Genomic DNA, 20,619 nt, shown 5'->3' with positions numbered 1-20,619 from the left:
CAGATTCTAAATCCTACCCTATGCTTTCTATGTACTATGCTATTTTACAGTAATATATACAATTTTTCAATCGCTTACAATAAAATATATACATATACACACATATTATTTTTCATAACCCTGTGAAAGAATTAAGACAGATTTCATCCTTGTTATTTTATAAATGTGGCACACAGGTTAAGTGACATTCACATGGTCACACAGTAGGACTTTTGAATCCTGTTTGGAATGGGGAAAGCTATTGGGTAACTAAGGAAGTGCTACTAATTCACACTGCCTCAAAACAGACACATAACATCAGGTAAGCAATTGTCCATGTATAAACCCCTTTTAGATAGTTAGATAGAAACAGATATTTCCACAGGGGGAAAAAAAAAACACAAAAGCTTGCTGATTTTACAACGTTGGTCTTCAGTGTGATTACAGCAGAAAAGGATGGCACAAACTGATCATTAAAACAATTCGATATGGGAGTATATGGTGAAAATGTTAAAAAACATACCCATTTTGAGGTCCTCCATCATTTATCACATTTAAGTGAGATAACTGCTTTTTCAAGTGGAGTTTATAACTTGCATTAATTCTTAAAAATAACATCTGAAAAAGAAATAAAACTAAGTTTCTTAAAGTTCCACTGAAATAGAAGATGTAAATATCTGAGTTATCAATATTATTTAGAGAAAGTATTTTTAAAAACCAAAACCTTTGCTTTGACATATACTTTTAAAATCCTCCTCTGAAAGTATTCTATTGCTATTTCACTACATTTTTTCTCCTTAGTTGGAAAAACCTTTTTACCCTCCTTAGCAGTACTCCTTTTTGGAAAAATTCCCGCAAGTGGGATCAACTGTGACAGGTAAAAATAATAAAAAGTAGCGGGGAATTTTGTAACACAGTAAGTAGGAAGTTGGTAGGGGAAAAAATGTCATAATGATAGAGGCAAAGATACCTTCGTACTTCTAGTGAAATCACTTCAAAGCATTTTATTGTTCTTGCATGCAATGACCCAATATTTCTTTGGGAAATACCTAACCTAAAATTATATACAATGAAATTATGAAATGATTTTGTGAAATAACATTTTCTGTGGGAAAAATATATATAATAATCTATGGAAGTTTTGTGGAATTACCAGTATTCAAGTGGCAATAGTGACACAAAATAACATTTGCCCAGCGTTGACAAGAGTACCCTTTAAATTACGCCACAGATAAAACACATGAAGTACCTGTATGCCCAGCTCCCTGACCTGGGTAAGTCCTGCTCTAGAATTAGAACTCAGATGGCAAATCCAGAAGGTTAGAATGTCAGAGGTGGAGGATCTTACATGTGGAATGGAAAGGATGGCTTGGCTAAGAAGAAATTAGAAGGAAAAAGGAGACGACCCTAGTGGGTACGTCATATTTTACGGCTCCCCTTCAGTCCTCAGTGAGTCCCAAAGGAGTTACATGATATTTATTCATGAGTTTGGTATGATTTATGAAAACCTAGGGAAGTACGAAGAAAATGTTAACAGCTAGTATAAGATGGAAGTTTGAGGTGGCATAGGAAAGGAGACCAGCAGGAGCAACAGTAGGCAAGAGACACTAAGAAAGCCACCCTCTGCTCCCAAATACCATTTCCACGCACTCAACCAAGTAAGAGAGACAAACTGAAATAAACAAACTTGTCTGAATAGCAGAAATCTCAGTGGAAGTTAAATTCATTAGTCATACAGCAACTAGACTTTAATATTATAACATTTATTCTACAAACTAGGCACACTTAGTTCAGAGGAAATAAGCTGAGATTAAAAAAAAAAAAAAACTGGTAAAAAAGGGAATACTGAAAACTTCAAAGTTCCAGGAGAGGGCAACAGGAGTGTAGGGGGTAGAGCTGTTACTGAAGAGTGAAGAGAACTCTGTGATAATACTTTTGTAAGGGAATACAGTAGCAATAGAAGGGTGGATACTTCATAGCTGAGAGGTGCCAAAGACTCCCCCACCCTCCATTTTGCTCTTTTTCCTAGTTTGTCTTTACTACAGATCTCTTATGCTGACATAACAATAAAGCAGATTGAGTTAATTATATGTGTTAATCTTATTAACTCTATCACTAATTCTTTCCATATCCAATTTGAATTACAATCACCATAACATATTTTGCTACTCATTGATAAAGGCCAACTCTAATTTTCCAAGGAACAGCGTAATAAATGATGTAAGCAGAATCTGGGACTACTGATCACGGACAAATGGAAAACCTACTTTTTAGAATTGTTTATAATATAGTAAAGCTCTAGCTCTGGTCTGTCACTGCAAGGAGCACTTACAAATTAGAAATTTTTTTCCATGTTCTACCAGTCAATATAACAATGTAAAAAAATGATAATCATATTGGAACATGAACAGCTTAACTGCCAAAAGCATGTAAAAACACCCCAATTCTGTACAGATATTGTATGTTATATATACATGAATAGTTTTAGGAATTACTTACTACTCACCTGTGTTTGTTCTTCTGGAAGGAGATCAAATATAGCTTCGTGCATTTTTGTCATTTGCTTACAAATATTCCTGAAACAGGCAGAAGGAACAGGAGCCTTCACTTCATACTGGTAGGAAAAAATAATGAGAATTATGTTCATGTCCTCTGAATTGCATAATGTCTCCACCATTCCCTGAGACATATATTTACTGTCCCTCCACATATCCAATTCTGGCATAGTACTTAAGCTTACACTTTTCAACTGTGATCTGCGCTACTCATACAAATCTTGAGAACTTTTCATTCAACATCTTAATTCACTTTGAAGGAACTAAAAGAGCTCAGTGACTAAGAACAAAGGCTGCTTCCAATCTTAGAACAGACTGCTGGGTTCAGATCCCAGCTCCTCCCATTCTAAGCTAGGTGATGTTGGGCAAGTTATTTAATTTATCTATCTCAAAGGGCTGCTGTGAGGATTAAAAAAGAGGACTCATAAGAATGCAAAACAGTGCTTGATACAAAGTAAGTACTCAAAAAATTGTTAGCTACTAATCTGGCTCAATATACAATATAGCCACTCCAAATAAACAGATTACGTTTTAAACAATTTAAAAATTAGCTGGGGCATGGTGGCAGGCACCTGCAATCCCAGCTACTCAGGAGACTGAGACAGGAGAATTGCTTGGACCTGGGAGGTGCAGGTTGCAGTGAGCCGAGATCGCACCACTGCACTCCAGCCTGGGCGACAAGAGTGAAACTCTGTCTCAAAAAAAAAAAAAAAAAAAAAAAAAGAATGTGTCAATATGATCGTATCTGAAATCAACAGAAAAATCTGGCAGAATAAATATGTTTTTTATTTTGTAGGTGGGTCAATATAGTAATATTTTACCCTAACATTAAAAGGAGGATTTTTTCAGCAATGTTCTGTGCTAAAAATTTAAACTTAGGTAAATTCATTTTACTATTCTTACATATGAAACAATATGGTAGTATGACTTTGAAAACCATCTTTTAGCTTATATTTTAGAATTCACACAGCTGAAGTTATATACCATTTTATTTATAAGACAAATTTGGGCTAAATACTATATCTCCCTTTGGGGAGATAACTGTCTAAAAGCTGGTTGGTGTTCCAAAAAGTGGACAAGGAACGCTATAGGAACTCAAGTGAAGGATATTTACATAATGATGTCTAATGGCTTCCCGAGCTGCCCACCTGAGGTGTTCAGTCTTCAAAGGGAAAATAAACAGGTGAAAATATTCCAAGTAGAGGACATGCCATATCATCTCAAATCTGTTTTTTTTTGTTTGTTTTTTTGATTTTTTGAGACAGAGTCTCACTCTGATGCCAAGCTGGAGTGCAGTGGTGCAATCTCAGCTCATTGCAACCTCTGCCTCCCAGGTTCAAGTGATTCTCCTGCCTCAGCCTCCCAAGTAGCTGGGACTACAGGTACTCACCACCCCGCCCGGGTAATTTTTTGTTTTTAGTAGAGACAGGGTTTCACCATGTTGGCCAGGATGGTCTTGATCTCCTGACCTCGTGATCCACCAGCCTCGGCCTCCCAAAGTGCTGGGATTACAGGCGTGTGCCACCACGTCCGACCTCAAATCCATTTTATACACCATCTGATTAATACTTCTAAAGTACCATTCTAATCGTATGATTAATTCATTAAAAAACTTTTGGGTTCTACTTTTATTTAAAATTTAGAAAGCTGCAATAGAACATTGCTACTACCTTAACAACACAAAAAACAGATAATCTATAAGACCATACATCAGAGAACAAAGATCAGGGGAACTAATTCCAAAGACTGAAAAGGCCCTCTGAGGAGAGGTGATACACAGGAACTGTCTCACTTTTGGCAGAGCATAAAAAGAAGAGGTAACCACAAGAGAAGCAAGTAAGATGAAAATAACTAAAATTTTAACAAATTCTTAAAGGCCAAACGTGGGCTAGGATATATTTAGGATAACTGAAAACCCTAGCCGTAAGGAGAGTTTGCACTCATGCACAAGTTTTACTTCACGGCCTCCAGGAGGTACTCAGAAGAAACAGGAGGATCAAAGGGAGAAGATCATATAGATCCACTCCCAGCAGCACAGGTATTCAGGAGGTGATTAGTTGCCACAAGGAAATAGAAACAAATGCCATCATCCATTTTCCCCAAACCCTATTCTCCTACAAAGTAAAAGGCCTAAGTCACTGAGAAGGGGCACCAAACTCTCACCACTGGGGTCACGGTGTGAAGCCAGGAACAAAACATGCCTGCTCCTGGGCCGGGCATGGTGGCTCATGCCTGTAATTCCAGCACTTTGGGAGACCAAGGAGGGTGGATCACCTGAGGTCAGGAGTTTGAGACCAGCCTGGCCAACATGGTGAAACCCTGTCTCTACTAAAAATACAAAATTAGCTGGGCATGGTGGTGCATGCCTGTAATCCTAGCTACTTGGAAGGCTGAGGCAGCAGAATTGCTTGAACCCCGGAGGCAGAAGTTGCAGTGAGCTGAGATCACACCATTGCACTCCAGCCTGGGAGACAAGAGCAAAACTCCGTCTCAAAATAAAACAAAACGAAAAAACATGCCTGCTGCTGAAGAAAGGGACAAAAACACCTGAAGCCTAGGATCTTGCACCAATCAAAGCAGAAGTTGAGAGCAGAAGTATGGGCTCCACATTCAAGGCCAGGTATATAGGCTCTACCTAAGATGGAGACCAGACAAGAAGAATAAGCATTTCCCCTATTACCCTTAAGAGCCTAGCAATGAGAGTCTGGAGAAAGACTCCTGCTCTGTAGTGGAGATGTACAGAGATGACTAAAAGATGAGGGTGAAACAAACACTGAGAAAAACCCTCTAACAACACCTCAGGCCCTACATTAAACACAAGGTAGTAGCAGCCTACTACTGAAGGAGTTGGAAGCCTCTGGCATACTAAGGATAACAGCAGCAACAACAAAACAGAAACCTAGCTTGGTTATTGAATAACTTGATTCAAACCATAACAAAAATAGCCTGACAGAAGAGGCATGTCCATTTCCATGCATAAACACTATTTACCTCACAGTCTCTACTGTTCTTCTACATACAAGGTTCAGCATTTAATTAAAAAAAAAAAAACAAAATATACAAAAAAGAAAACAATATCCCACTGTCAAGAAATAAAGCAACCAACAGAACCAGACTGAGAGAGAATCCAGATGTTGAAACGATTAGAGGGAGATATAAAAATAACTGATTAGGCCGGGCACAGTGGCTCAAGCCTGTATTCCCACCACTTTGGGAGGCTGAGGCGGGTGGATCACCTGAAGTCAGGAGTTCAGACCAGCCTGGCCAACATGGCAAAACCCCATCTCTACTAAAAATACGAAAATTAGCTGGGTGTGGTGGCACATGCCTATAATCCCAGCTACTCCAGAGGCTGAGACCTCAGAATTGCTTAAACTCGGGAGGTGGAGGTCACAGTGAGCTGAGATCATGCAACTGTGCTCCAGCCTGGGTGAAAGAGTGAGACTGTCTCAAAAAATAACATAACATAACATAACATAACATAACATAACATAACATAACATAACAAAAATAAAATAACTGATTAACATGTTAAAGGATCTAATGAAACCGAAATCTCAAGAGAGAAATTGAAACTATAAAAAAGGAAACACACAACAGGTCCAAGAAGTGCAGAAGAAACTCAAGCATGAAACACACAAAACTTACACATATCATAGTGAAACTGCTGAAAATCAAAGACAATATTTTGAAGGCAAATAGAGCAAAAAACAATGAATTACAGCAGACTTCTTGTTGAAAACTATGCGAGCCAGAAGACAACTGAACTGAATTCTACATCTAGCAAAAATATCTTTGAAAAGTGAAGAGAAAATACAGGCTTTTTCAAACAAAAACTGAGATGATTCATTGCTGGCAGATACATTCACAAGAAATATGAGTGGAATGTTTTCAGGCAGAAGAGTATGGTATCGGATGGATCCAAGCAAAGTAATGAAGAACTCCAAAAATTTACCCTCATTTTTTCATAAAAATGAGGATAAATATAAAAGGCATTGTTTTCCTCATTTTTATCACTTTAAAAGATAACTGATAATCTAAAGCAAAAACAGTGGCAAGGTATCACAGGTTTTATAAAATATGTAGAAGTAAAATGTATGACAATAATAGCACACAGCAGGAGAGAGAGAAAACAGGTATCCTGTCATAAAGTTCTTACACAATCAGGGAAGAAATGTCATCATATTATTTAAAGGTAAACTGAAAGATGTATGTTACAATCCCTAGAGCAGCCACTAGAAACAAACAGAAATATAGCTAGTACACCAACTTTAAAGATTAAACAAAATGAAACTATAAAAAACATTTAATCTGAAAAAAGAGGGGAAAATCAGTCAAAGAACAGAAGGAACAAACAGAAGACAGCTAGCAAGATGACAGATTTAAATCTAACTATATAAAAAAATTTAAATGGTTTAATAGGTCAATGAAAGACAGTAATTGTCAGACTAAGGGAAAAAAGCAAGATCCAGCTTCATTCTGGGTATAAGAAACTAACTTTAAATAAGGCATAGATATGTTAAAAACACAAGGTTAGTAAGAGAAACACTATAAAAACACTATTCAAAAAAATTGGAATGGTTACACTTCTATTAGATAATACGCACTTCAAAGAAAGGAACATAACCAGCCATAAAAAGGATATCACAGGCTGGACGTGGTGGCTCACGCCTGTAATCCCAGCACTTTGGAAGGCCGAGGTGGACCGATCACTTGAGGTCAGGAGTTGAGACCAGCCTGGCCAACATGGTGAAACCCCACGTCTACTAAAAATACAAAAATCAGCTGGGCGTGGTGGCAGGCACCTGTAATCCCACTTACTCAGGAGGCTGAGGCAGGAGAATCACTTGAACCTGGGAGGCAGAGGTTGCAGTGAGCCAAGATTGCACCACTGCACTCCAGCCCAGGCAACAGAGCAAGACTTGGTCTCAAAAAAAAAAAAAAAAAAAAAAAAGGGAGATCACACAACAAATATTAAGAAAACACAGTAATCCTAAATGTGCATGTATCCAGCAATAGAACTTCAAGATACATATAACAAAAACTTGCAAAGATCTGAACACAAAAACAGACAAATTTACAATTACAGTAAAAAACTTCAGTGCTCATCTCTCAGTAATTGATATAAGAAGTAGACAGAAAATCAGTAAGGACAGAAAAGACCTAAATAACACTACCAACCAACACCACTTAGTTGATATACACAGCACACTCTACCCAACAACAGCAAAATACACGTTGTTTTCATGTGCACGTGGAACATTAGCCAAGATATTCTTTGGCCACATTCTGGGCCACAAAAGAAATCTTAGACATAAAATAACTGGAGTCACATAGTCTGTTTGCTGACCAAAACAGAATTAGACTTGAGATCAAAACAAAGATTGCTGGAAAAATCCTAGAATATTTAGAAATTAAGTAACAGACTTCCAAATAACCCAAGGCCAAAGAAGAATCACAAGAGCAATTAGAAAATATTTTGAAATAAATAAAAATAAAAGCACAAAGTATCAAAATTTGCAGGACACAGCAAAAGCAGTACATAAAGGAAAACACAGATTATCAAATGCTTATATTCAAAAAAGGAAAAGAAAGGTCTCAAATCAAAAATCTGGGCTTCTACCTTGAGAAATTAGAAAACAGCAAATTAAATCCAAAGCAAGTTAAAAGAAAACAGAAAATAACACAGACTGGAGTAGGAAAATAAAAAGCAGAAAAAGAGCAGGAAATATTTACTTTTACTAAAAGATCAAAACATGTGATAAACTTCTAGCCAGAAAGGGGGAGGTGAGGAAGACTTTATAAATTAACATCATTACCAATATCATGAAAGAAACAGCGGATAATACAGATCCTCACTGACATTAAAAGAATAAAAGAATATCATATAGAAGTTAATGCTTCCAAGTTAATAACAGATGAAATAGATAAATCCATTCAAAGAAACAAACTTCCAAAGTGTACTCAAGTAGATTACCCACATAGTCCTATATGTATTTTTTTTTTTAATGAACTTATTAAAAACCTGCCTGTAAAGCAAGAACAAAGACCAAATGGCTTTACTGGTAAATTCTAACCTAAAACTTGGGGAAAAAATAATACCAACTCCCCACAAATTCTTCTTCCAGGAAATATAGGAGGAAGAATACTGTCCAACTCATTTTATGAGTCCAGTATTACTCTGATACCAAAATCAAATAGGCACTTCAAAACAAAACAAATAACCCTATAGACCAATATCCTTCATAATACAGCCCCACCACACAAAAAAATCCTTAAGTAGGTTTATCCTATGAATGCAAGGTTGGCTCAACCTTAAAAAATCAATGAAGGTAATTCACCTTGGCAATCCTAAAGGCAATCCTAAAATATTTAGAAATTTAGAAATTAATTTCTTCAGACTAAGAAATGCAGACCATATGATCATCTCAACAGATGCACAAAAAGTATTTGACAAAATTCAACATCTGTTCATCATATAAACCTCTTAGCAAACTTGAACAGAAAGAATCTTCCTTAACCTGATAAAGGCCTCTTAAAAAAACCTACAGCTAACATCATACTTACTGGTTAAAGACTGAACATTTTGTCCCAAGACTGGAGAAACCAAGCATATCTGTTTTCACCAATTTTATTCAACGTTGTGCTGAAAGTCCTAGCCAGTGCCATAAAGCAAGGAAAAGAAATAAAAGGTATACAGACTGAAAAAGATGCAGGATTCTATTTTCAGACAACATGAGTGTGTATGCAGAAAAATCCCAAAGAATCTACAAAATTGGCATTGTAACTAATATGTGAGTTTAGCAAGGATGCAGGACACAAAGTTAATATAGAAAAATCCAAGGTGTTTCAATATATTAGCGTTGAATAATTGGAAACGTAAATCTTAAAAAAAGATACCATGTACGATAGCATCAAAAATCAAGAAATACTTATAAAATGTGTGCATTATCTGTTTACTGAAAAATACAAAATTTTGATCAAAGAAATTAAAGATGTAAGGAGTAAAGAGATAGGTCCAGTGGTGTGTGGTAAACATTTAATGGGCTCACCGGGGGAAAAGCACTGGTTTGTAGTATTTGTTAATTTCCATGGTGTAAATATTCACACCACTGGCAAAGTTACCAGCGTGCTGTTACTGAATGTAGTATTGGGAAGAGATACACAACATAGTTTCTGGCTAGCAGGTGCAATCTGGCTCTGGTACAAAACTGGATATACCTTGTTTGTGGATCAGGAGACTCAATAATGTCAATTTCACCCCAAGTGATCTATACATTCAATGCAATTTCAATCAAAATCTGAGCAGCCTTTTTGGTAGTATTTGATAAGCTGATATAAAATTTTATACGGAAAAGCTAAGGACCTAGAATAGCCAAAACAATTTTGAAAAAGAACAAAATTAGTGAGCTCACATTATCTTATTTCAAGATTTACAATAATGCTGGAGTAGCTAAGACAGTGTGGTACTGGAACAGAATATAATCTCAAAACCAAACAAAAACAGTTGATTTTTAACAAAGGTGCCAATGGAGAAATGATAGTCTTTTTAACAAAAGGTGCTGGAACTATGAAAAATGAACACTGACTTATACTTTGCATTATATATAAATATCAACTAGAAATGAATCATAGCCTAAATATAAAACCTAAAACAATAACATTCTAGAAAAAAAATTGGAGAATATCTTTGTAACTTGGGTTATACAAAGATTTCTTGGCCGGACGCAGTGGCTCATGCCTGTAATCCCAGCACTTTGGGAGGCCGAGGTGGGCAGATCACCTGAGGTCGGGAGTTTGAGACCAGCCTGACCAACATGGAGAAACCTCGTCTCTATTAAAAATATAAAATTAGCTGGGCGTGGTGGTGCATGCCCGTAATCCCAGTTACTTAGGAGGCTGAGGCAGAAGAACAGCATGAACCCAGGAGGCGGAGGTTGCGGTGAGCTGAGATCGTGCCATTGCACTCCAGCCTGGGCAACAAGAGCGAAACTCCATCTCAAAAAAAAAAAAAAAAAGAAAAGAAAAGATTTCTCAGGATAGGACACAAGTAGCATGAACAGAAAATAAATAAATAAATTAACTGAATTTCATCAAAATCAAAAATTGCTCTAAGACACTGCTAATGAAAGGAGAAGACAAGCCACAAACTGGGAGAAAATACTTCGAAACCACATACTGATACAGAATTTGTATCTAAGATATATAAGGAACTCTTATAAGACAAACAACCTAATATTTTTAAATGAGCAAGAAATCTGAGCAGACACTTTACCAAAGAAAAGATATGAATGGCAAACAAGCACATGAAAAGATGCTTAACATATCTGTAATTATGTAACTTAAAACCACAATGAGTATCACTCCATACACACCTACAAGAGGACAAACATTAAAAAATGAAGTGATGGTGAAGAGCACCTGGAACTCTTTTACATGGCAAGTAAAAAGGCAAAATGATGCGTTTAGAAAATTTTAGAAAAATTTTGCAGTTTCTTATAAAGTTACCATAAAATTTTATATTTCCATAATCCACAATTGCCAATCTTATTCCAAGGTATTTATACTAAAGAAATGTAAACATATACCTACACAAAGACTGTGCATGTATGCTTATAACAGCTTTCTTCATAACAGCCAAAAACTGGAGAAAATTCAAATGTCTATCAATTGGTGAATGGATAAACAAATAGCAGTGAATCCATACAATGAATACTACTCTATAATAAAACGGAACAAACCACTGACACATGCTGTAACATCCATGAACTCCAAAAACATTATGTTAAATGAAGTGTGGCACAGTAGACTACACTCTGTATAATTCTACTTGGAGGATATTCTGGAAAAGGCAAAACTACATGGACAAACATCAGATCAGTAGCTTTCAGAGGCTGAGTATGGGGAGTGAACTGACTACAAAAGTGCCCAAGAGAATGTTTACCAATGATGTTCTATAACTTGCAGTTATACTATCTGTATTTAGATACAGACAGTATACATACACTTAGAAAAGGTGAATTTTACTGACTGTAAATTATACCTCAATAAAGCTGATATGAATTGCCTAGTTTTCTACTGGTAGTCACAGCGCTCTACTATCTTTCCACCATATCTCCCACTCATGTGTGCCCACTCTGATGCGTTAGCCAAATGGAACTATTACCTTTATCATTAGTAACAACAACAGCAAAAGCATTAGCAGTCAATATTTACTAGAACTTGCTATAGTCAGATACATGATAAAAGGAAAGCAATCCACACATATTATCTCATTAATACAACTGTATGAAGTAGGCTCCACTATTATCCTCATTTAGAGGCAGAAACTGAGGCTTAAGGAGATTAATAATTTGCCCAAGGTCCTTCAATAGCTAGTATGTGACAGACATGGGATTTGAATTTAGGTCTACCTGACTCCAAAACCCTGACAATGAATTGCCTTAAAATTTCTACCAACATGTTTGCTTATGCTGTTATCTCAGAGATCTGTTCTCCTCAACTTCATTTGCCCTCATCTTATCTATCCTTAAAAGCAAAATTTACATGAATGCCTCATTCATAAAACTTTCCCAGATCTCCTTCACCAGCTGACACCATCTCTTCCAAAGCCTTAAAAGCTCCAGCACTAAATTAGCTCCTTATTTATAACACTTTACATATATCCTACATCCTGTCATAGTTATTGATGTACTTCCCTGACAAATATTTTGCTACTGGAGGACAAGATCAAAGGCTTATTCACCCTTATGTATCCCTGATACTGAACAAAACAGTTTATATTAATACATAACTTACAGAATGAATGAATAAATGAATGGTGGTTGGAACATTAGTCTAGCTGTTAGTACAATTAGATATTGTTTCATCCTACCCAGGCAATGGTACCCTTACTTATTAGCTGCATTTTTTTTTTTTTTTTTTTTTTTTTTTGAGATGGAGTCTCACTCTGTCACCTAGGCTGGAGTGCAGTGGCGTGATCTTGGCTCACTGCAACCTCCGCCTCGTGGGTTCAAGCAATTCTCTGCCATAGCCTCCGGGTAGCTGGGATTACAAGCACCCACTACCATGCCCGGCTAATTTTTGTATTTTTAGTAGAGACGGGGTTTAACCATCTTGGCCAGGCTGGTCTTGAACTCCTGACCTCACGATCCACCCACCTCGGCCTCCCAAAGTGCTGGGATTATAGGCGTAAGTGACCACGCCCGGCCGTTTTTTTGTTTGTTTGTTTTTTTTTTTTTTGAGACAGAGTTTCACTCTTGTTGCCTAGGCTGGAGTGCAATGGTGCCATCTCGGCTCACTGCAACCTCTGCTTCCTGGGTTGAAGCAACTCTCCTGCCTCAGCCTCCCGAGTAGCTGGGATTACAGGTGCCCACCACCACGCCTGGCTAATTTTTTTGTATTTTTGGTAGAGACAGGGTTTCACCATATTGGCCAAGCTGGTCTTGAACTCCTGACCTCAGGTGATCCACCTGCCTCAGCCTCCCAAAAGTGCTGGGATTACAGGCTTGAGCCACCGTGCCTGGCCACTTATTAGCTTCTTAGAATCAACTCATATGTTATTGTGTCATCCTTTCCTAAAATTATATTTTCAGATAAGAACATGAAAGGTTAAAAACTGAAAGGCAAACCCAAACCAAACACTGTCTGTTATTTTGATATTAATTAAAAACAGGGTCAAACTCCTGAGCAACACATGAAAGCAAACAGAATAGGGAGTGGCAAAGAGAGACTTGTTAACACAGGAAGAATGTAATATGCCAGAGTAATAGGAAAAGTCATCAATGGAGAAGATACTAGAGAGAACATTATGTTATAAAAGCCTGGCCATATTCTTCAACGGGTCAATGATATATATTTTTTTAAATGAGGAGGGGCGTGTTCTAGTTTATAAGACTTAAGAGACGTAATAACCAAATGCAATCTGTGAACCGTGTAGAGGCCTTTGTCCAAACAAATTATTATAAAAAGACATTTTTGGGACAATTAATAAGTTTCAAATAGGAGAATAAATATTAGATGATTTTGAGGAATTATCAATTTTGTTAGGTGTGATAATAATGTGGTTATGTAAAAATGTTCTTAGTTTTTAAAAATGCATACTTAGGTATTTAGGGATAAAATACCATAATGCCTCAAATTTATTATAAAATATGTTAGCAAAAAAGGCAAATTGTTAATAACAAATATAGGTGATGCATACATGGGAAGTTAATTAAACAATTCTCTTTTTTCTTTACAGAAAAAATAAGTTGTCATAGGAAAAAGTCTAGTCACTGTGACAATTCTTATTCAAAAACTCTGTGGATGACCAAAGTGACAGACTAAAGTCAGAGTTTTAAGAGTACTACCACATCTTTGGTTTTTCTTCATTGTATTCCACAGCCTATTAATAGTTCCACTATTTTTGTTGGTTTGTTTTAGAGACCGGGTCTTGCTCTGTCACCTAGACTGGAGTGCAGTGGGGTGATCACAGCTCACTGCAGGCTGGAACTCCTGGACTCAAGCATAGTTCCACTATTCCCAGCCTAGTTCCACTATTTAACATATATTCTATTCTCCACTGTTAGCTGTTTACAGTCTTCTACCTTGTTAGATGGTAAGCTTCTTGAGAGCAGACACAATATGTTACCGACTTTTGGTACACAGAAGAATGCTGTATATCAAAAAGGAAACTGGTAGAATAGAATTGCTTTTGAATGTAGCTTGTACTTGGCACCTGTCAAGAAAATAAAGCATCTCTAAACAGTAATTTTTCTCCCTTCACAACTAGAAACTAATTTAAATAGGCATAACATAGTATAGGTATGTTTGTACATAAATACAAATTCCTTAAGCTTCTTAAAAGTGAAGCATAAAACACCTGTATTACCAACTACACCAGAGGTGTAGTGTAGTCTGGGGATTCCTGGAAGTCAGAGACCCTTTCCAGGAATCTGGGAAGTAAAAGCCGCTTTCATAAGATTATTATTAATAAGATGCTATTTATCTATTTTACTCTCATTCTCTCATGATTGAACAGTGGGGATTTTTAGATGACTTCTGATATCATTATTCTGAAGGCTAATAGAATATGTGTTTGGGTAGTCTTGTTTGTGAGTGAATGGACACCACTTTATCTTGCCCTTTTGATTCTTATGTACCTGCTGTTCCTGCCATTTCGGAGTCTGAAGGATGCAACTAGGATAAAAAGCAAATCAAAGTTCTTTGCTATTAAGGTTATTCCAAATATGATCTTGGACAGAGAGTATACACTGAGTAAACTTTCAGACTTTCAAGTTACGAAATTTTGGCTTTCCCCCTAAGACGGGAATTGAAAAACTTAGGGAAAGGAAAGAGTGAAAGATAGATCAAGAGTGATTGGGGCTGACTAAATGATATTTTTCTAAAGATACTCTCCCAGTATAATTGCGAATTCTTTGGGGAACACTGCTTCATTTAATGACATATTGGGAATGAAAAACAAACAAGAAATGAATGTTGAAATGAATTAACATAAAAATACTTCTGCATAGGGTTTCTACCATCCTTAGAATCATCTCTCCTACTCCTGCCAGCCCCTTAGAATATCAACTGTTTTGGAAATCCGAAAATTTTGTTGAGTTGTTTTCTAAACCCTGAATAATTTGTTAGATAACTGCAGGTTAGACCACTATGGGGGGTCTTGGTCACAGCACATGGTCACATTTTCCTGAAAAAAAATTTAAAATTCTACTAATTGGTAAATATCCTATGAAAGTTTAGATGATCTTTTCACATCTTAATTTATAAAGTACTCCTTATAAAATAGAAAATCATAATGTCTTTGAACAAAGTCTAATAATTTCTATAAATCATTACCTTAGATAACAGCTTGTCAAATAAGCTATCCATTATCGCTACAAGCTTAGCTGATATTTCAGCTATGTGATCATGGTAGTCCTGCAATGAGAAATGATAATTGTATTTTTAAGTCCCTGGGACACATTTTAAAAATACTTAACAATTAAGGATCTAAACTTATGAAACGCCAATAGAAAATATATGAAAAAGTACCTTAGTGATATGATCAAAATGCCTAAGCATGCTATATTGCTTAGGTGGTAGTCGAGCTTCAAAATGAGCCCGGATCACAGGAATGTAGTGCACAATTAACTGCAAACATCGTGAAGAAAGAGCTGAAGATCCAGGGAGTAGATATATAATGGAGAAATTAAAAAAAAAAAAAAAAAAGGCATTAGTTGATTTTAATTACAAATCAAATCAAATAAAAAACATCACTTATAAAGATCCAGTTTATTTCATAAACGAAGAGCACTATGGCAGAAGGCAACATATTTCATTTTGTCTAATAATTTGATACTGAATAATGTAATGAACATGCTGCTTTCACAAAGGACTCAAGTTGTGAGTATTATCAGTATCACAATAACAAGACAACTGATTCTCTTATGACATTCAGATAGCTTTCACCCCCAAATACTTTATACACATTATATCTTAATATTTTCTAGAGTGGTGTAACTTCCAAGTAACTTATACTTGGAGGGGAAATGCATCGTAACCTTTTCCCCATGGTTAGTTTTTTCAGTGATGAGTATACATAAAAGAGTAAGTAGCATTTATTTTTAGAGTAATGCCACTTTGGTTAGAGCCATGAAAACATGAGGTATAAAAAAACATGATGAGTACAGTGACATCACTGTTAACACTTCAGCAAGTGAATTAAATGCAAGAATCCATACCCAAATTTTTTGTAGTTATCGTTTTTAGTCCAACAACTTGCAGTGCACCAGCTCCAAGAACTAACTGGCAACTTCTTGAATTGAAGTACTAACAAAAGAAGGAGAAAAAAATCCCAAAATTTACTAAAAACTGTTCTTTATATCCTGGCAATGTGCTGTTATAAAAATACATTCCCCTTTCCTCTCATTCAATGGCCAAATGAATTATCTAGTAGAAGCAATTAGTATCTATTTATTTAATGAAAAAGAAATGAGAAGGGGAGATTCTAAATGATAATATTTACTGATAAGAAAAAAGTTGAAAAATTCTAAAAATCAGTTCGCAGAAATTAATCTTTAATTTGCATGTACAAAACAAATTCGGTTTCAGTCATTCTTGTTGGGAAGTCCTATTTTCAAAAGTTATAAAAATCTTTCTCAGCTAAAACATGACAACTCAAGTCAGAACATAATTAATAGATTAGAGGTTTGAAAAAAATAATAAAGCATTTCCTCCATACTGGTAGTTTAAAATATCTCAATATGAAATGGCTGAATAAAATCATCACATTTTCATTTTATATCAATGGTTCTGAAAGAATGATGCAAGAAAAATCTCTAACCTTAGTGAGATGAATTTTGTAAAGTTCAGTGAATTCCTTCCATGCACATTTGAAGCCAGTCCAGGTTTTTTGACCTAAGTGGCCTCAGTCATGTTCAGCACCTAACGAACAAATCATCTCCTGTCTCCAATGTCATTAACAACTCTATGGGTGAATGAGGATCACTAACTGTGGAGTAAGAAGGAAGCAGGCAGCCTGTTTCCAATAACATGTTGTGATTCAACCACAATCAAATGTTATAAAACTAATGTCTTAAAGTTAATTTGACCTTGAAATGTCTTTGAGTTAAGGTTAGTCACACCCTAATGTATTAATTCCTCGAACAATTTTTCCATAATGGAGTGAAGTCATACATACCTTCAATAAATCTGACAGACGAGTAAGCATGTCAGTAGTAACAGATGGGATGTTATCCACACACTGGCAATATTCAAGGATAATTCTTATTAACAGCAATACGGTTCTACAAGAAAAGAAAAATGGCCCAATAGGAAATTAAAACAAGAAAAATCAAAAGAATTTGGCATATAAAAATCAAATTACTTAATGGCACAAAGGATCTCTGAGAATATAATGACCTTGGTAACTATGTTAAAGTATGCATTTTACCTACTAGTACAGCAGGTTCTTGACTAACACAAGACAAGAGAGGTGTCTAGAATGCAAAATTTAAAGAGGCTCTTACTCTGTGCAATTGCAGGATCAGCTTGCACAACACTGAGAATGAGTGGCTCCTTAAATTCTGTACAAGAGGCATAATACTCTCTGTATGGCATTCTTATTAAGTAAGGGAGTCGCTTCAGTAAGACAGGTATTGCATTCATTAGCCAATTCAATAACACTGACAAAAAGCCTATCCAGTGTTTCTGATTACCAACATAGTAGGTCCTCCATCATAACTAATGAATTGATGAAGAAAACCTAGTCCAGATTTTCTTAGTGAGATGGAAAAAAAAAAAATCTATAATGGCTTCTAAGGAAAACATGTCTCCTAAGAATTTTATTGGTAGGTCACAAAGGGTTCTCTAGCCGGGTGTGGTGGCTCACACCTGTAATCCCAGCACTTTGGGAGGCCAAGGCAGGCAGATCACTGGAGGTCAGGAGTTCGAGACCAGCCTGACAATGGAGAAGACCAGCCTGACAGTGGAGAAACCCTGTCTCTATTAAAAATTCAAAATTAGCTGGGCGTGGTGCTGCACATCTGTAATCCTAGCTACTGGGGAGGCTGAGGCAGGAGAATCGTTTGAACCTGGGAGCCGGAGGTTGTGGTGAGCTGAGATCATGCCATGGCACTCCAGCCTGGGCAACAAGAGCAAAGCTCCGTCTCAAAAAAAAAAAAAAAAAAGTTTTCCAAAGATGATACAGTTAAAGTTATCACCTCCATAGAAGGACAAATCACACGTTAAAAAGACACACTACTGGGAGGTTAAAGAAGATTGAAATTAAGGAGAAAGCCATTCATCATAGGATATCTAAGTTCAATGAGATGCTCAGAAATAAGATCTACGTAAAATAAGGATTTATAAGAGCCTGAAAGATATCAGGAACTAATGATTCAAGAAAGATGGTGTCTAGCCTTTATAACAGCTTGTCAGACCATATATGCATACTGGTCTCTATGCTTATTTCTCCTAGAGTCTGCCTAAATGAGCATGAGTCCATTGCTTATCTTTTGTAATTGTCTCTCAGAAGTTGTAATAGTTCCCCTTTAGCCAGGGAATTTAGTGTTTTGGCAACAGACTCTCTGCCTAAAGAGCCAAAAGCAAGATGGCCAGAGGGGACCATATCCATCAAGCAAGTGAAGAGTGACCAGATAACCAGTAGTTAAGGAGGGAAATCATAATTATATTGAAGGGATGGGATTACAGGAAGACTGAAGAAAGCTTTCCCTACCAGAAACAGGGAAGGACTTCAGAAGAGAAAAGAATGGAGGCTTTAGTTTAGAATGTGTGGACTTCAGGTATTTGAATACAGATACAGAAAAAGGATTAATTCTATACATACTTTTTGAGTGCTTATTATGGTGCCAAGACAAATAAAAACGGTAAGACCTCATCTCTACCTTTGAGGAATTCAGAGTCAAATTAGAAGACATATACATAAATAAACAATTCTATTATACTACGGTAAGTGCCATGATTGAGGGACATAGAATTACATTCTTCCTGGAGGTGGTGGCCATTTCAAAAAACACTTGACAAGAAGAAAAGTGAAAAAGAATGCTGGGCTAGATATTGGCAGTTAGACCTAGATTCGAATTCTGACTCCATTTGGGTCACTTAATCTTCTAAGCTTCAATTCTCATAGTGGAAAAAGGAAATAATAATCCCCAATATCTTTATTTTACAATGTAGTTGTAATGATCAAATGAGATCACATATATATGAAAACACTTAAGCTGTGAAGTACTGTTAAAGAATATGAAGATATATTTTAATTACCAATTTAATAAAAGACATAGTACTAGACAAAAAAAGATGGAATTTGTATGCTTCTTAGTTAACTTGAATTTGAGATACTTTTATTGGTAAAAGATGTAGTGATTCAAATGATGCCAATGAGAATAACTACCAACAACTATCAACTTATTAGGTGCTAGACCTGTGCTAAATGCTTTACATGAATTACTTAATTTTCACAATAATTCTGTGTATAGTACTATTTTCCACATTGTGTGGGTTCCAGAGTTCACAACTTAAACTATTATGCTATAATACATTCTAAGAAAGCAACAGAAGAAAAGATAGAAAGAGCCTGGGATAGCAATAATATCATGGATCCACTACAATTACTCTTGGGTTGTCTAGATTTCTTGTTATATGAGAAAAATCAAGCTTTTTGTGTTAAGCCAGTGCAGTCCTTAATAATGTATGCTACAGAAGAGAGAAGATAAAGAAATCCATAAAGTTTCCTTTAAGTTCTTTGCAGGATTTAAAACAGTTAATCCAAATTTAACACTGTTAAAATTGTTAATCCAAAATTTCCAATTCACTTCAAGGGAGAACTAGAAGACCTGTGTTTTAAATAGTTGACTCAACTACTAAAGAAAAATGTGTCACTCACCCAACAACTGCATACTGTTGTCCCTCGACAATAAGAACTTCAGCTGGTTTCCTTTCTTCTGTGGCTACAGAGTAAAGCAAATAAACGAGAGACAAGAGTACCAGATGAAACAAAATAGAGAAAAAGCTGAAGAAGATAATTCCTGTTTAAGGCCAAAAACTCTCATTTCTGAAAATAAACATCTACTTCCTGGGAAACTATTTGGCACACAGTAAATAAAGTATACTGGAAGTTGGAGAGATTTGGATTTGAGTACCAGTACTACCAATTACTGGATACATGACTTTGGGGCAATTATTTAACCTCTTTGAGTATCACTATCTGTATCTATTAAATGTGGACAACAATATCTTTCAGGGTTGTTGTTAATGGTAGAAATAATTATCACAAATTGCCTATCCCTTAGGGCTGGCACAAGGTAAATGATCAGCAAATAGTTTTTTAAAAAGTTATTAGTTTTGGAAAGGCAGAACTAGCATTTAAATTGGTTGTCTTTACTATTATCATTATAAAATACAAGTTAATTTCTAAATTTGATGGAAAAATTATATATTTAATTTTTAATACTTCAACCCAGACGTTACTTTATTTTCAGCATGTGATATTTCTTTAAACAAAATTCAGCATATTGAGGTGAAAAGAACAGTGGACTGGATTTTATCCTGGATACGCCAAATTGATTACATTACCATGGGC

The 20,619-nt window shown here is 36.1% G+C and overlaps 1 protein-coding gene across 6 annotated transcripts in view; it reads right to left on the bottom strand.

Annotated features, from left to right (window-relative positions):
- VPS54 (VPS54 subunit of GARP complex) overlaps positions 1-20,619 on the bottom strand; it is a 127,942-nt gene that overhangs the window by 4,849 nt on the left and 102,474 nt on the right. For 4 of the 6 annotated variants that reach the window (XM_031008384.3, XM_031008385.3, XM_055378010.2 and 1 more), the window contains 7 exons: positions 19,924-19,987; positions 17,218-17,323; positions 16,259-16,346; positions 15,570-15,691; positions 15,375-15,455; positions 2,486-2,593; positions 503-597 (listed from right to left, as the gene is read on the bottom strand). In XM_031008384.3, the coding sequence (XP_030864244.1) occupies positions 503-597; positions 2,486-2,593; positions 15,375-15,455; positions 15,570-15,691; positions 16,259-16,346; positions 17,218-17,323; positions 19,924-19,987 (664 nt within the window). Of the gene's footprint in view, positions 1-502; positions 598-2,485; positions 2,594-13,734; positions 14,254-15,374; positions 15,456-15,569; positions 15,692-16,258; positions 16,347-16,860; positions 16,962-17,217; positions 17,324-19,923; positions 19,988-20,619 lie in introns of those variants that run through there. The other 2 variants (XM_055378009.2, XR_008676909.2) reach the window with 2 other exon arrangements.

Source organism: Gorilla gorilla, chromosome 12 (assembly GCF_029281585.2).
Source record: "Gorilla gorilla gorilla isolate KB3781 chromosome 12, NHGRI_mGorGor1-v2.1_pri, whole genome shotgun sequence".
Classification (NCBI taxonomy): domain Eukaryota; kingdom Metazoa; phylum Chordata; class Mammalia; order Primates; family Hominidae; genus Gorilla; species Gorilla gorilla.
This window is presented reverse-complemented; position numbering and strand designations above follow the sequence as displayed.